Below are 15,719 nucleotides of genomic sequence, written 5' to 3' on the forward strand. Positions count from 1 at the left end.
ACTCTTAAACTCTGTTTCAAATACTGCTATGGTTCCTGCAACAATAAAGATGATGAATTATATTTTCCAGGGTTGGGGTCATTCTCAAGTTTTTAAACTTTTGTCAGGATTCCAATGTCTTTATTTTATTTTATTTTACTTTATTTTATTTTATTTTATTTAGAAGTGCTCTGCATGTCCACCTGCATGCAAGAAGAGGGCAACAGATCCTGTTATAGATGGTTGTGAACCACCACGGGGTTGCTGGGACCTGAATTCAGGATCTCTGGAGGAGCAGCCAGTGCTTTTGAGCACTGAGCCATCTCTCTAGCCCCCATTGTTGATGGAGGAAGGTCATTGGCTAATAAAGAAACTGCCTTGGCCCATTTTATTGGTTAGAACATAGGTGGGTGGAGTAAACAGAACAGAATGCTGGGAGGAAGAGGAAGTGAGCTCAGACTCGTTAGCTCTGCTCTCGGAGACACATGCGATGAAGCTCTGACCCAGGATGGACATAGGCTAGAATCTTCCCGGTAAGCGCACCTTGGTGCTACACACATTATTAGAAATGGGCTAGTCCAGGCGTGAGAGTTAGCCAAGAAGAGGCTAGATATAATGGGCCAAGCAGTGCTTAAAAGAATACAGTTTGTGTGTTGTTATTTCAGGTAAAGCTAGCTGGTGGCGGGAGCTGGGTGGCGGAATGCAGCCCTCAGCTCCTACTACACACTGTCTTAAATAACCAAGTGAGGTGATTCATCTGCCTCTCTTGCTTTCCTAGCAAGCTGACAACTTGAGTTTTGATGGAGTTTAGGAAAGTTGATGGATGGTGAAAAATGAAGACAAAACTGGTCTTATCAGTTAGACTAACAACATCTTCTATGAACTGCCAAGTTCTTAGTGTGGTATGCAGGAATTTGCAAAGTAGTCTGCTTGCATATCTAATATGCAAACCTGCCTTGGCTTCTATCACAAGTGTACATTTGCTATTCTAAGGTAATTAACAATATAGGTGGTAGTGTTTTTTTTTTTCAGCACATATTTTTATTTGTATGATAAACCAAAGGAGTAAAAATGAGAAAGTGAATTTTGGTTCATGATTAACTCTTTCACTGAATGCCCCTTTGTCAATGATATGAACAACATGATTCTTTCATTAGATAGAAATGAGTTCTCTGGGTGATCGTGTGTATGCTAAGCACAGTATAAATATCTAAAATGTGGAAATTTTTAGATTTATTAATTTGACTATGAGAGGCTTCCTCTTTTTTCTTTATTTTCTCTAGCATGGTATATTTGTTTGTCATAAGACGATTTTACAAACATGTATTGACTCCATGTTTCTTCAGAACATGAAAGAAGATAACATGTAAAAGACATTGAGTTACTGAGTAAATTCAACACAATGTTCAGCCTCTGCAATAAGAATTTAACTCTATTGGTGTGAGTTCTCATTTAATATCATTGGATGATCCTTCTACTAGTGAAGATGTCTCCTGGACCCTCTACTGTTCTCCTTATTCTACATTATTTTATTTTATCATCTCTCTCTAATTACTACTTTTATCACAGTCTCTAAACATGTTTAGCTATTTTTCAAATGAAACAAACGTCCTTGATTTTTGTCACTGAGGTCATTCTATCATTTTATAATCAGTGTCATAAAAAACAATAGTTCACACTTTTAATATTGGGTTCTTTGAGTCTCATTTATTTTTAAAACTTTGAGACTATTTCTGACCAAAGATAACAGTGAAAGTTAATACTGGAAAAAGCACCAGTATGGTCCTAATTGTCATTCTCAATGATGTTTGTATTAATTGGCCTCTTTGGTTCACATAGAAACACTGAATATGCTCTTGAAGTATTCCCAGTTTGGTTTCCTTGATTTCACATGTACTTCTTTAATTAACCCATGTTTGTTTTTTTTAACTATAATTTTTAATCATCTTACATCATGCTATCCAGGGTAAATGGACATATATGTTATACTATCATGGACAGAGGTGCGTGCTTAAGAATGAAGGAGACTGTGATAATTTGGCCTTGACTACTCACCTTTATGTTTCAAGGTCAATGTTCTCCATAATCTTACTATGGATTCAAAACATTACAGTTGATAATATGCAACCCTCATATGTGCTGTGTTTAAGTTTTGTCTTGTGCATTAAACTTTCCATGACTAATGTAGGTTAGAATATTGTTCTTATGCTGCTTATTTTAGGGACAAACTATGGTGTCTTCTACCAAGTGACCAGAAGCCTTCCTTGGTTTGTCTTCTTTCACCTTAGTTCCAAAGTAGCCACTAGCTGATTTCTCATCTCATGTCTTCCTGACCAGCCCCGTAGGCACCAAAACCCAAACTTAGCTTGAGTACTTTCTTTTTTACTTTACCGGCTTTGTCTCACGACATTTCCATAAGTAGCCTTGATAAGAATATAGTGAATATCATAGAGTATATCCAAGAAGTCTTCACGGGTCACAGTTCTAGTGATTCGAGGATCATCACCATAATATTTCCATTCTTTCTGTAAATAGCAAAAGAGTCTGTTGCGATAAAACTGAATTTAAAAATAAAAGCATCAGTATCTTTACACCAAACAACTACCAAGCTTACCTCTGTCATTTCAATTTCATGCCTTGTCAGCTGGCCAATGAGAGGGGCAGCCATATACCTGGTGATAATTCTAGCGTGAGTAGGAGTCCCACCTCGAATGATAACTTGAGGTTTGTAGGTTGAGAAGCCTGTCTCATCCCGAGCCTCAAAATAGATTGCATACTTGAGTTTACCTCCATAGGCCATCAACTGAAAACGAAATAGAATAAAAAGAGATGACTTAGGTAACCCCCCAAATTACCTGACTCCTAAACCTTGTTTTATATTCTTCACTTGTGAATTCAGGGTTATTTTTACCTTTTTTCCTTCAAATTGTTCTGGCAGCTTCCAGTAAAAAGGCTCCAGATGGAGATCTTGCCTGACTTCATCCATCTTTGCAACAATCTCTGGGTGCTGGAAAGCAATGCCTTTGGTGGTTGTGTGCTGCAGGGCCTCATCCACCAGAGGCAGAATGGTCTGCTCATCACTCAAGGTCACCTGCGAAGCACAAATTTCAGCAGGAAGCTGAATATGGCTATGAAGCATCATTTTAATGCTAAGTGCGGAGACACGCCTGTCTGAGTTCCTGTCCCTGCTTTGATGAGTTGTCACAGGGAAAAGAAATGAGACATGATGGGTGAAGGCAGCAGGGAATAACTGTTTGGAAATGTCTTGCATAATAAAACTCAGAATCTCTAAAAAAAACTGCAATATTTTATCATTAATAAAAGTTGAAATTAAATTCTGGAGAGATAAAGGGAGATGAAACTCAAAATAAGCATAATCCCAATGCTAACAATGAACAACTCCCGATGGCCGATTGGAAGGCACGCAGCAGGCTGTGCTCTCCAGGGCTGTGTGAGATGACAACAGTCCCACTCCAGCACCTCCTTCCTCTGGATGTGGCAGCTTACCAAGCCAGGACACCAGGCGTTCCTGGCACGGTTTCCAGTCTGGTCTTGCCATCTATTTCCTTATCAACAGTAACTGAACAATCTGCTAGGGAGAATTTAAAGGAGGTATTTATACCAACTGCCTAATGGCACGTGGAGCCTTTACCATTTCTGAACACACACGGGGGACAAGGTTACTTAAATGTTTTGCCATTTCCTACTACTCCTCAGGGCCTGACTGAAAGATTCCTGCAGGAATGAACATTATACCATTTCACGGCTCAGCGGCTCCTTACTCACCCCCATACGGATCAGACCCTTTGCTTCAGAGCACTGACTAGTAACGCCAAAGCAATAGCAGCTGCTGCACCCAAGTGGATTCTTGGCATCAAGTCCATATTTGCCAGGACGGCACCTGTCACAGTGGATGCCCTCTACATTCACCTGAAGAAAGAAGAGGCTCCTTCAGCGTTCCTTATAATGTTGTAGGAGAAATCAGCTTAATAACGAAAAATAGCAACACATTTCTTTTCCATTTAGCCAGGTAAAACAAATGAACAAAGAGTCTAAGACTGATACCTGAAATGGTATTTATAGTTCACATCCCTGTCGGGATTTCTTGGGTCTTTAAAAGGTACTTGGTTCCTAAATGCACCTGTTACTAAGGATGCTGCATGCTGTTGCTGAGATCTAACGGTGCATTTCTGATGACTCCGCTGTGAGCAATAAGAATTTCAAAAGCAAAGGTAACCAATGATTTCTAGCTATGAAAAAAGCCAGGAAGCTAAAGCACATTTATATATTTACTCTAATATTATACAAATGCTATAGTATGATATATATGCAACATACAGCAAATATAACATAAGGCTGTTATAAAGTGCGTATGTATGGGGCATGATAATCTGCTTAACTAGGGCACTTCATGCAGAGGCTGTTGTTTTCTGAAATTCAAGGCTACTCGCTTCTCAGATTTCAATCTGCCATTTCCTCTGGATGTCTTTGCGTAGACTTTGTCTTGAGAAGCTGTACATGACACTGTTTTTACCACATTTTTCTTGAGATTATTTTCCAGAAATACATAAGGCAGAAAAAAATCCCTCTTACCCATTTTAATTGGCTGTTTTTCTACATCATTTAGCAGTATTAATGAGGATGGAAATTTGCACATAGTTAGCCACTGTTTGTTCTGTCAGGACTCATAGGTGATGGAATTTTACTGAATCTCCATAGCAGTAAATATGCTAACGTGTGCAGTGACTGCGGATTAACTTCGGGAGAAATGGTTTGCAATAAGCTTGGTTATCAGCAGTGCTTTTCCTCTGACTGTGCCTGAGAGCCCTCCCTGCCCACTCCACAGACATTTATTTATGCAAGAAGAACACAGAAGAAAAATAACTCCACTCACTGTAAAAATGACACCCTGTGTACTGGCTGGAAAACGAGATTGTGTTTGGGCTGAAAGGGAGTTCTTGAAAACTGGAGCGTATGCCAATGATCGTACATCAAGGAAATCTGTATCTGGCCATGAATGTTTGTGTTGCTTAATGAAGCAAGAATAAAACACCGAATGATGATGAAACTGAGTAACGGGCTCCAGAGTGAATGATGGTTTTCCTCACAGCCTTTCAGCCCCGCGTACCTTACAGGTGCACTGTCCTGTTTGATCGCTGCAGGAACATCTTTTTGTCTCTGAATCACAAGAGGTGGCATCTGTTCCTGGAAGGAAGCATTCACAGAGGCTGCAGTGAGGATAGTTCCAGTGACCTCGGTTGCACTCTGAGCATCTCATACCAGAGAACTTGGGATGACAGTTGCACTGGCCTGTGTTTACGTTGCATTGTGAATCCAAGGACCCCACTGTGCTGCAGTTACAAGCCTGTGCAAGGGAGAAAAACAGCAACTGTTGACACAACTGCATAGGAAACATCTTAAAATTTTAATCTTAACGTTTCTATTCCACCATGCAAATATGGACCATATAATAAGCTTTGTAATGCTGGAGTGTAGTCCTTTGGGACACATCGGTGAACATAGCATTAAAAAGTTTCCTGCATGGAGAAAAATACATGGTAATCTAGAAACTACAATGTTGTGTGATAAGAAAGAAAATGTACTTTTTGTTTTCTTTTATTCTAAGCTACCTTAAATGACATTTTTAATTTTGTGTGTGCGCCCATGTGTGTCTATGCATGTATGTATGCATGCGTGCTTACCACTGTGGGTATACACATGCTCCTGTAGGTACATATGGAAGCAGAGGTCACCCTCAAGTGTCATTCCTTAAGTGCTATGTCCTTGGTTTTGAGACAGCGTCTCTTACAGGAGCTTGTGGGCTTACAAACTAGGCTATCTCTGCTGTCACTTCTGCGGATCAAGGTTAGGGCCTTCTGCTTGTGCGGCAAGTGCTGTATTGACTGAGTTATCCCCTCAGCTCGGAAGACAAGTAGCCTTCTGCCTCTTCCTTGTTTACCAGGGAAGAGGCTGTAGGAGGAATTGCCCTTAAAAGAGTTAGTTTAGGGCTAGTGCTATGTTTAGTGGGTAGAGAGCAGTGCTAGTGGTCAGGCCTGATGAATCCATCCTATAAGTGCTAGTGGCCAGGCTTAATGAATCGATCCTACAAGGGGCAAGAGGGAACTGACTCCTGAGAATTGACCTATGACTCCCAAGCTCACACTTTGGCACATGTGCACCTGTGTGCTTGCACACTCACTTAAAAAGAATCCTTATAATGGTATCTTAAACTAGTGATATGAACTGTGGCTATTATTATATTACAAACATGTTTTTTTCTTTCTTTTTGAGCTGGATTTTACTTTCCATTTATTTAATTACACTAAGCACAACATTAAAATAAGAACTAAAAGTATATATAACCCTTCCAAAATAAAAAACAGAAACAAACCCTTTTTATATTTATTGTATTCCTTCCTAATAAATATAGGAGTAATTAAATTTAATTAAAAATTTAAATATAAATAAGCTATTTAGAGTTGATTATGTGCCTGTAAATATATAAACATTTTACACACACACACACACACACACACACACACACACGAAAGAGGGAGAGAAGAGAGAGGGAGAATTTCAACAAAAGTGTAAATTCTCAGGTATTTGTCCATGTCTTCTGGGAAAAGGTATCAGTGTGAATGTTTAATAACAACTCTAGGTGCCTGATACACAGTGGATGGAGAGACATCCTTCAGAGCCTGCCATGACTGTTAATAAAATCCAGTTCCAAAAACAGACTTAGGTTTCAGTATTTTCTCTACTTCTTAATCTGGTCTGTCTACTTTAAAAACACACAAACATTGCATTTTATAATCAACGCATCATCCATCATAACAATCAAGTAAAAGGCAGGACCCATGGTCCCGAGTGGGCTAACACTTGTTTAGTAGAGCAGTTAGGTGTTCCAACCTATGCTTCATTTACACCTACCACTTACTAGCCATATAGCCTGAGTCAGGTTAATCACTTCCGGATGCATCCAATTTTCCTATCCTTAAGACATGATACAGTGACCTCCTCATAGAGATGCTGAGATGAGCAGACACAGTGGATGGCACACGTTTTCTATGGAAGTAGTTTCGTGTTATTATCTCACAGATAATGAAAAAGAGGCTATAACTTGGCATAGTCCCAGTTAAGTGGCAGGACATGGGTTTGAACATTTATACTCTTTAAGAGGCTACAGGTTAGTAAGAAAGACAAAGAGAAAGCCAGATGCACCTTTTCCTAATTTAGAATTTACAGGAATATTCAAGACTGTCCAATGAGCCAGGTGGTGTGTGCCTTTAATCCCAGCCCTTGGGAGGCAGAGGCAGGGGCATCTCTGAGTTTGAGGCCTGTCTGGTCCACAGAGCTAGTTCCACGACAGCTAGGGCTATTACACAAAACCAAACCAAAAAAAAAAAAAACCCAAACCCAAACAAAAACAAAAACAAAAACAAACAAAGATGGTTCAATGGTAAAACAAGGGATGGGTTTTCAACTCAATAGGATATTTCCCAGAGGGTAAGATAGAGCAAGGGGGGGACTTCTAACAGACGTAGTTTCTAATACACAGGTAATCCATTACCATATCTGTGATGGCTTATCTTGATTGTCAACTAGATACATCTTGAGTCAACTACAACCCAATATCTAGGCTCAGCTGTGAGGGATTTTCTTAGATTATTTAAAACAAGGAGACACACCTTGAATTAAGACTATGCCTTGTTGCCAACCACTGAAAAAATACAAAAGGAGAAAGCTCTGCTCTTTGCCTGATTGCCCTCACTCTTGCTGGCAACATGACCTATCCTGTTGCTGAGTCCTTTCTTTGATGGTATTAAAATGTGTTGGCATTCCAAAGTAGATTGCCTACAAGCCACTCTCCAGGACACCAATGCCAGATTGGGACCGCTCAGACATCCAGCCTCATGGACTGAGAAACTACAGGATTCCTCATTTTCCTTTGCTAGACAACCGTTCTTTGAACAACCAGGACCAAATTTTGTAAGCCAATCTGTTAAATCCCGTTTTAATATGTATGTATATTCATATTCATCCAGCTATTTCTGTTCCTTTAGAGAACGCTGATTAATACAATGGCCCTCACATAACTAACTAAAGAATAGCAGATGTAGAATGAGCTTTCAGAATTGCCAATTTCACTGAGTATGTGTGGACTCGCTTAAATAAAATAATGATATGGTGTAGAAACAGTAACCATGGGATAGATTTCCAAATGTTCCAAAAAGCAACATCATTTTAGATGACAAAATAATATAAAATGCCTTCTCACCAGTTTGCTGTATATAATCAAATAACTAGCTCCTGGGGTTTACTAAAGTTAATAGACTTTGGAATCGTTCCAGATCAGGAAGTTTATTTGAGAAATTACAGTGGGAATAAATGAGACAACTAACTGTGTGTTTAGATAGCACTATACCCAACATCAAACTTAAATTATAATTGGATGTAATGTTTGTTTAGCAACAGAGGATTTATTCGCCTTTCCTCTGCTAGTGAAGGATGGCAGGCTTGGTATTCTACTGCAATGACAGCTCAAATGATGTGTGTGCACACACCTTAGCTTGGAGGAATTCTCCATGGCAAAAAAAGAAGAGACTCTCTCCCTTCCAAACTACTGTTGCTTTAAATTATATTCACCCAAGTTTTTAAATGGTAGAATGTATGCTCATAAATAGTTTCTAGTAGCCACATGATTTTTATAAATCATTCGAATAGCAAAATGTGCAGTTACTCAGAAATTTAGGTTGCTTTAAACAATAGTTCAAAGTAATAAAATTCATTGAGACTTCAATCAACAAAATGTTTATTCAGTTACCAGTAAAAGAATATGCCCCAAATAACTTTCATAGATGTTAAGTCATAACCCTGTTTTATACTAACCATAAAGAATCAGCTTTAATTTCAAGAATTTCCTTACAATTTGGCCCTGTTTAATGCTTTGTGGCCAGAATGCACTCCTATGAATCTTATTTATTTATTTTTTTAAAGAAGCAATTCCAAGTGACAGAGTAGATACTCAGGTTTGACTTTAAAATGCAAATAATAATAACAATCACTTAGAAACCTAGAGCACTGTTTACCCTCAACAAAAACTTTCAAATACTTAAAGAAATACTGTTTTTCAAAATGTAGCATTATAGAAAGTCAAGTCAATACCATGAGAAGTAAAAAAATGACCATCTTGTCTAGTGTTTGTGACTTCGAGTCACATATTGGGGCGTGGTCTGAACTTTCTTAAACACTTACCAATACTTAAATTCTTTCTGAGGTCAGTGTATTCTAGGCCATTGTTCACTCAATTTTAAATTTGTATGAATTCTCTGAGAATTTTGTAAAATGTCTTTGGAATATGTTCACCATCAACTCCTTCTGGTAACTCTTCCAAGATCCACTCCCCAGCTGTCTAAACCTCCTAGTCTGTGGTCTCTTTTCTGATTTGGAAATAAGTCATCAGCTCCAGTTTGTGCTGACAAGGCACTCCTGGGGTGGGGCAGCCACCAGAGCGTGGAAGCCCTACGAGGAGCCACACCTTAAGTAATAGCGACTCTTCCTCCCCTAGAATTAATCCACTGTCCAGATCTCCTCACTCGGAGTCGGGGAGCTCATGATCTTCTTCCCTTTTGTCACATGTAGTGATGGTTCACAACCACTCAGTCAAAAATAGGGTCTACCTGTCTACCCAGGACAGTGTCATCGTGCTCAGGAGGCCACACTTTGTTGGCACATTTCAGTGTTCCTAAACTCAGGGTCACTGACTGAAAGGACTCTCACCCCCTTTTAAAATGCCTTTATTTACCTCTTTAAACCCAGTAGGTGCAGTGTGACTCTCATCTTACCCGGACTTGTTACATATACACACTAAAATACCTCCTACTTAGTTTTAAAATCTACCTCTGTGTATAAATGATGAAACTATGAAAGCAAAAAAAAAAATCAAAAAACGAAGCAAGAAGTTTTTAGACATTGGATAATAAAGTATAAAACTATTATTTCTGAGAAAAAAAGAAAGAAATGATGTTGTGAGTGGAGGCAGCTTCAAGATTGTAATGCTAGAGAGAAAAGTAAAACAAAGAGAGTTGAGCTGAGAGACAATGGTACTTGCTTTGAAAATATGAGGAAGCTAAAATTTACAGGAGCAAACCCAATGTGCTCAGAACGGGAGCTGTGCTGTGAGAAGTCCAGAGACATGCAGGAAAATGGTTGAGGCTTTGGTTGAATTTAATGTGCACAGGAAAGAAACAAAGCTCTGTGGTAGGAGAAAGGAAAGCATTGAAGACATCTAGGATGAAACCTTTCTAGAGGTCACAGAAACCTTAGGTTGTTTAACAGTTCCGATTATAAGATGGGAGAAGTTCAGCAATGAATTGGGTCAGTGGGAGACACACTTGCCATAGATTTAAGGGTATTTTTTGACACCTTCCCTATGAAAACATAAAAGCAAGCCTCACAGGGATCCAGATGATCAGTGAATAAACTGTGTACAGGAATGCAACAGAATATACAACACATTTTACCCAAAGTCCCCCCAGAATACGGGGAATGAGAACTAAAGCTGGAGGAATTGTAATATGATTCATTCCTTCCTAGAAAACTACAGCATCCAAAACATCACACTGTTTACACAATTATTTAAGAAAATAGAAGAATCCAAGAATCATGAATATGAGACCAACTACTTTAATAAAGAAACCAAGCTAATTAAACAGGAAGTCTTTTCAATAAATGATGTTGGAAAAATTGGACAGCCATAAAATGTGAATTTGACTACCTCGAACTAGAGAAAACTTGATATTAAATTTGGAATGTGAACCCAACTTGAAGAGCTAAAATTATAAAATTTTATAAAGAAATCAGAGGAAAGAAATATTTAGACCTAGGAAAACATATTCTTCCAAGGCAAAATATAAGAAACAGAATCCAGAAAAGAAATGATACAAGAAACTTATTCCTTCATATAAAAATTAGATAAAGATACTAAGTAAAAAGCAAGTTATATTCTTAGTTTTAATGTGTGTGTTAGAGAATGTTCATTTAGAATACACAAGAGCCTCTTATAATTATTGTTATCAATGGGAAACAACCTCAGAATAAAAGTGAGCAAAATATTTGTAATAGCTTCATAAAAGGATATACATAAATAGCCAATTGCTAATTAAATAAGCAACACAATTCCCACCATTGTTTAACATTAAAGATTGCAAAAGATAGGAATACACAACCAACTAAATCATTAAAACCCAAATAGTCAGAATTGTCTGTTGTGTTGGCAAAGATGTGGAGTATTCTTAAGAGAAATTAAAATTTTTGGTTTGTGAATAAACTGCTGACTCCCACACTAATGCTCATAGCAGAGTAATTAATGAATGTTCTAAACTGCCTATCAAATGTAAATACATAAGCAAGTGACAGGAGAGTATACAATGTAATATTATTAAACAACTAAATAGAAGAAATATTTGATATTTGCAGTAGGATGGATAAACTTGAAAAGTAAGGGATAGAAGGCAAATCAAATTCACTGTCCTCGAGACTAGAAAAAAAAAATAAACCACTGAGAGTTTCATATAGGTGAGGAAATCACTAAGCTCAACACAGTAGCAACAGGAGGGGTAAAGGAGAGCTGATTTTTTGTTGTTTTTGTTGTTGTTTGTTTTTTTTGAGACAGGGTTTCTTTGTAGTTTTAGAGCCTGTCTTGGAACTAGCTCTTGTAGACCATGCTCGCCTGGAACTCACAGAGATTTGCCTGCCTCTGCCACCCAAGTGCTGGGATTAAAGGCGTGTGCCATGAGAGCTGACTTCGAAAAGGCACAAGGGATGGTTAACTTATTGCAATTGTAAGTCAAAGCTCATTGCACATTAGATAAATGAGTTTTAATCTCATTTAATTAGTGATTGGCAAACATCGAGCAACAAAGAACCAAGCTTTCCCTGAATGCCCATCTTCCAGAAGTTCCTATGTTCCCTGTAATTCCTAAAAGGAATACATATGTTTTATTCCATTTTTTTCCAGAATGGAGCCTAGAAGTCCTTAGGGCTTCTCCTGTTTCACTCCAAATCAGTGGATTCAAATAAGCCTGAGGTGTCTGCACTCGGCAGCCCACACCACAACCTCACTGAAGCCACTGGGTCCTGGCCTGTGGCATCGTTCATGAATACTTCATGGGTGATTCTTCGCTGCTGATGCTCAGAGTGAGTCTTGATCTGCATAGGGGAAAATGGGACTTTTCTGATGAAAGCTAGTTAATTTTACTCTTAAGATTTCTTTTAATCACTTCTTGTAAATTAAAGCCAAGTTAACTTGACACAATTTTAATAGGATATTGGCAAATTAATTTTTTTTGTCTCTCTTGTTTCACAGATGTATTTTCTTTTTCTTAGAATGAGATAGTTATTTGAAGTTTTAGTATAGATTTATTTTCCCTTCCCCTTCTATTTTGTAGGCATCATGAATTCAACCAATAAGTGTGTCTGCCACAGTAAAGTGGAAAATAATGACCAGTGTCTTTAAGACAGTCATTGATAATTCTATATTATTTTGTGATGTGATATTGGTTTGAAGTGTTCAGTTACAGACCTGGACTGAATGGAAACTCTTTAAGAAAACAATCAGCTGACAACAGTGATTCACTCACCTTACAGCCGGTGACAATGCTGTGTCCCCAGGTGTTGGGAACACACTCAGAACATTTTTCTCCAATGGTGTTGGGAGGGCAAATACACTGGCCAGTTTTTGGGTCACAATTGTTGCCCAGATGGGAACAGTCACAAGCTGCACAAGGGAAAGAGAGAAAGCGAAGATCAATCAAAGAAAGGCAAAATTTGATATAACATGGTGAATTCTTTTTTTTTTTTTTTGGTTTTTCGAGACAGGGTTTCTCTGTGGCTTTGGAGCCTGTCCTGGAACTAGCTCTGTAACATGGTGAATTCTTAACGCACTAATTTGTTCTTTTCATTTTTGATACTATGTTTAAGGATTCTTGAAGGGGGAATGTACATACTTTGTTATTTATACTATAGTAATATTTCACAAAAGCATTACATCAACAATTGCTACATTTCACTTAGTAATTTCAAAATTTTAGCACTTTTCACTTTTCTATTTCAAGAAGGAAAAGATATCTGTTGCTAATTCTCTCCTATTTATAATCTACCCAGATACTATAAATTCTAATATTTTTGTTCATGTATTTATTTCATTTATTGATAATTAGAATAACGAGGGACAGCCATCTTTCCGGGTCAGTGGGTTGCAAATAACAGAATATATTTTAGTTTTATGTATCTTTTAAAATAGTTCCATCATGAAACTTTTAAAAATAATTTCTAATTTCTTTATGACCCAAATTCAGTACTTTAATTCCAAAGTATTTTTCTTACTAGAAATGAACTATAAGAATATGAATTTCCTACTTATTGTTTGTCCTCAAAGAATGTAAGAATTGGCTTTCAGAAGACCTTCAAAGCCAACCATGAGAAGTGATGCATGTCACTCAGTGTGTAGACTCGATTCAACTGGAAAGAGTACAGTAAAGCATAGCACTTGATTTAAAAGAAGTTATTGCAAAAAATAAATACATACCAAATACTTGAATTCAAATTGAAGATCAACATTGTCAGAAAGCTTTTCGTTGGTGAACTGATGGTTAAACCATTTTAATTGAGTCTAGTTAGATATTTGATTCAGTTGAATTTTAAGGGGTCATAATTATCAAAGTGTTCCATAGCAGCTGTGAATGTTTAACACCATGCTTGACATAGAGTAAGTACAAATAAATGGCAGTAGTTATTGTCTTTGCTATTGTTATTGTTTTTGCTAATTCTAAGATAATAGATTTATTTATATATGACATTCATTAAGAAGAAAAATAGCATTATGTCTAAATTTATCTAATAAGAAACATGATGGGACAGTTTGAATCATTATTTGGAAATAGAAATTCTCCATGTAGAATTTCAGTGTAATCATACTTGAGCAATGAATTAGTTTTCTCTGTCAATGCACAATGTGTATTGCAATTTAAAATGTTAATAAAGATAATGGTAAAAAACCAACAATACTGATAGCCAGCCTTTACTCTAAATCTATTATTAACTCAGTGAATTTCTACAAATCCTCATGACATAGATAATGTTGATAACCTAAAATAAAGATGAATTTTGCAGAAAGAAAGCATAGTCAAAGCAAACATCCAAGGTCATAAAATTAGTTATTGATTGGAACACTAGATACATAAAGGCTATTTGGCATGAGGAATACTCTTTTCTTTTGTATTTTATTAATTAACTAATTAATTAATTTCCATTCCAATCACATTTTACTATCTCTCCTTCCCAAAACCTTCCACTCCCCCAACCACTACTCCTCCTTTCGCTTCAGAAAAGGGCAAGCCTCCCATGTATATCACCTAACCATGACAAACCTGTTGACGGAGACTACTTGTTTGCTTCCCGGCTGCCCAGACCTAAAATAATCACTCAGAAACTATATTAATTAAATCTCTGCTAGGCCAATCATTTAAATGTATTGCTAAGTAGCTCTTATAGCTTAAATTAACCTACTTCTATTAATCTGTGTATCACCACAAGGTTGTGGCTTATCTGTTAAAGTTCCGGCATTTGTCTCCTCTGGGGGCTACATGGCAACCCTGCCTTCTTTCTCCTAGCATTCAGTTTAGCTTTCTGCCCTACCACAGCCAAAGCAGATTCTTTGTTCATTAACCAATAAAAAGCAACACATATACAGAAGGACTTCCCATATCACATATCAAGTTGCAATAAGACCAGGTATCTCTTTTCCTATTAAGGCTGGATGGGGCAATTAAGTAGGAGGAAATGATCCTGATAGCAGGTAACAGAGTCAGAGATAGCCCCTGCTCCATTATTAGGAGGTCCACAAGAAGACCAAACTATACAACTGTAACTTATGTCGTGTAGGAGGTTCTGCTGTTTATGTGTTGCCTTCACTGGTTAATGAATAAAGAAACTGCCTTGGCCTATTTGATAGGGCAGAACTTAGGTAGGCAGAGAAGACATAATTTAATTCTGGGAGAAGGAAAGCAGAGTCAGAGAGGAATGCCATGGAGCTGCCAGAGACAGAATTGCTGAATCTTTCCTGGTAAGCCACTGCCACATGACAATGTACAGATCAATAGAAATAGGTTAAATCAAGATGTGAGAGTTAGCCAATAAGAGGCTAGAGCTAATTGGGCCAAACAGTGATTTAATTAATACAATTTCTGTGTGGTTATTTTGGGGCTAAGCAAGCCAGGTGGCCAGGATGAACAAGCGGCCCTCTCCATTGCAACACTTATAGGCAGAGGGCCCATATACAAAGAGCTACAGAAGCTCTTTGGCTGGCAGTTGCATCTAAGCAAGCCCCTATGTTCCCAAGTTAGTTGATACTGTGAATTTTTTTGTGTGATGTCCTTGGCCCCTCTGGTTCCCATAATCCTTTCTCTGCCTCTTCTACAGGATTTTCCAAGGTCTACCTAGCATTTGGCTGTGGGTCTTTGTACCTGTTTCCATCACTTGCTGGGTACTGTCTGATGACAACTGGGATAGACAATGATCTATGAGTATTGCAAAATATCATTGGGAATCATTTCACTGAATTTTTTCCCCAGTCATGTTTGGTTCTATCCTAAGTCTCTGGGCTGTCCAGACTCTCTGTTCTATCCTTCCAGGCAGTGTCAGGGATGGGGTCCTTTTCATGATATGTATCTCAATCTGGA

The 15,719-nt window shown here is 37.9% G+C and overlaps 1 protein-coding gene across 3 annotated transcripts in view; it reads right to left on the reverse strand.

The window, feature by feature from the left end:
* The window catches only part of Lama2 (laminin subunit alpha 2), a 583,059-nt gene that overhangs the window by 184,406 nt on the left and 382,934 nt on the right, over positions 1-15,719 (reverse strand). For all 3 annotated transcript variants that reach the window (XM_041653904.1, XM_041653903.1, XM_041653905.1), the window contains 6 exons: positions 12,621-12,757; positions 5,108-5,344; positions 3,766-3,909; positions 2,891-3,070; positions 2,594-2,782; positions 2,371-2,504 (listed from right to left, as the gene is read on the reverse strand). In XM_041653904.1, coding sequence (XP_041509838.1) covers positions 2,371-2,504; positions 2,594-2,782; positions 2,891-3,070; positions 3,766-3,909; positions 5,108-5,344; positions 12,621-12,757 — 1,021 coding nt within the window. The remainder of the gene's footprint in view (positions 1-2,370; positions 2,505-2,593; positions 2,783-2,890; positions 3,071-3,765; positions 3,910-5,107; positions 5,345-12,620; positions 12,758-15,719) is intronic.

The sequence above is a fragment of the Microtus oregoni genome, unplaced genomic scaffold (assembly GCF_018167655.1).
Source record: "Microtus oregoni isolate MIOR12 unplaced genomic scaffold, Mior012 000006F_ref0000085, whole genome shotgun sequence".
Classification (NCBI taxonomy): Eukaryota; Metazoa; Chordata; class Mammalia; order Rodentia; family Cricetidae; genus Microtus; species Microtus oregoni.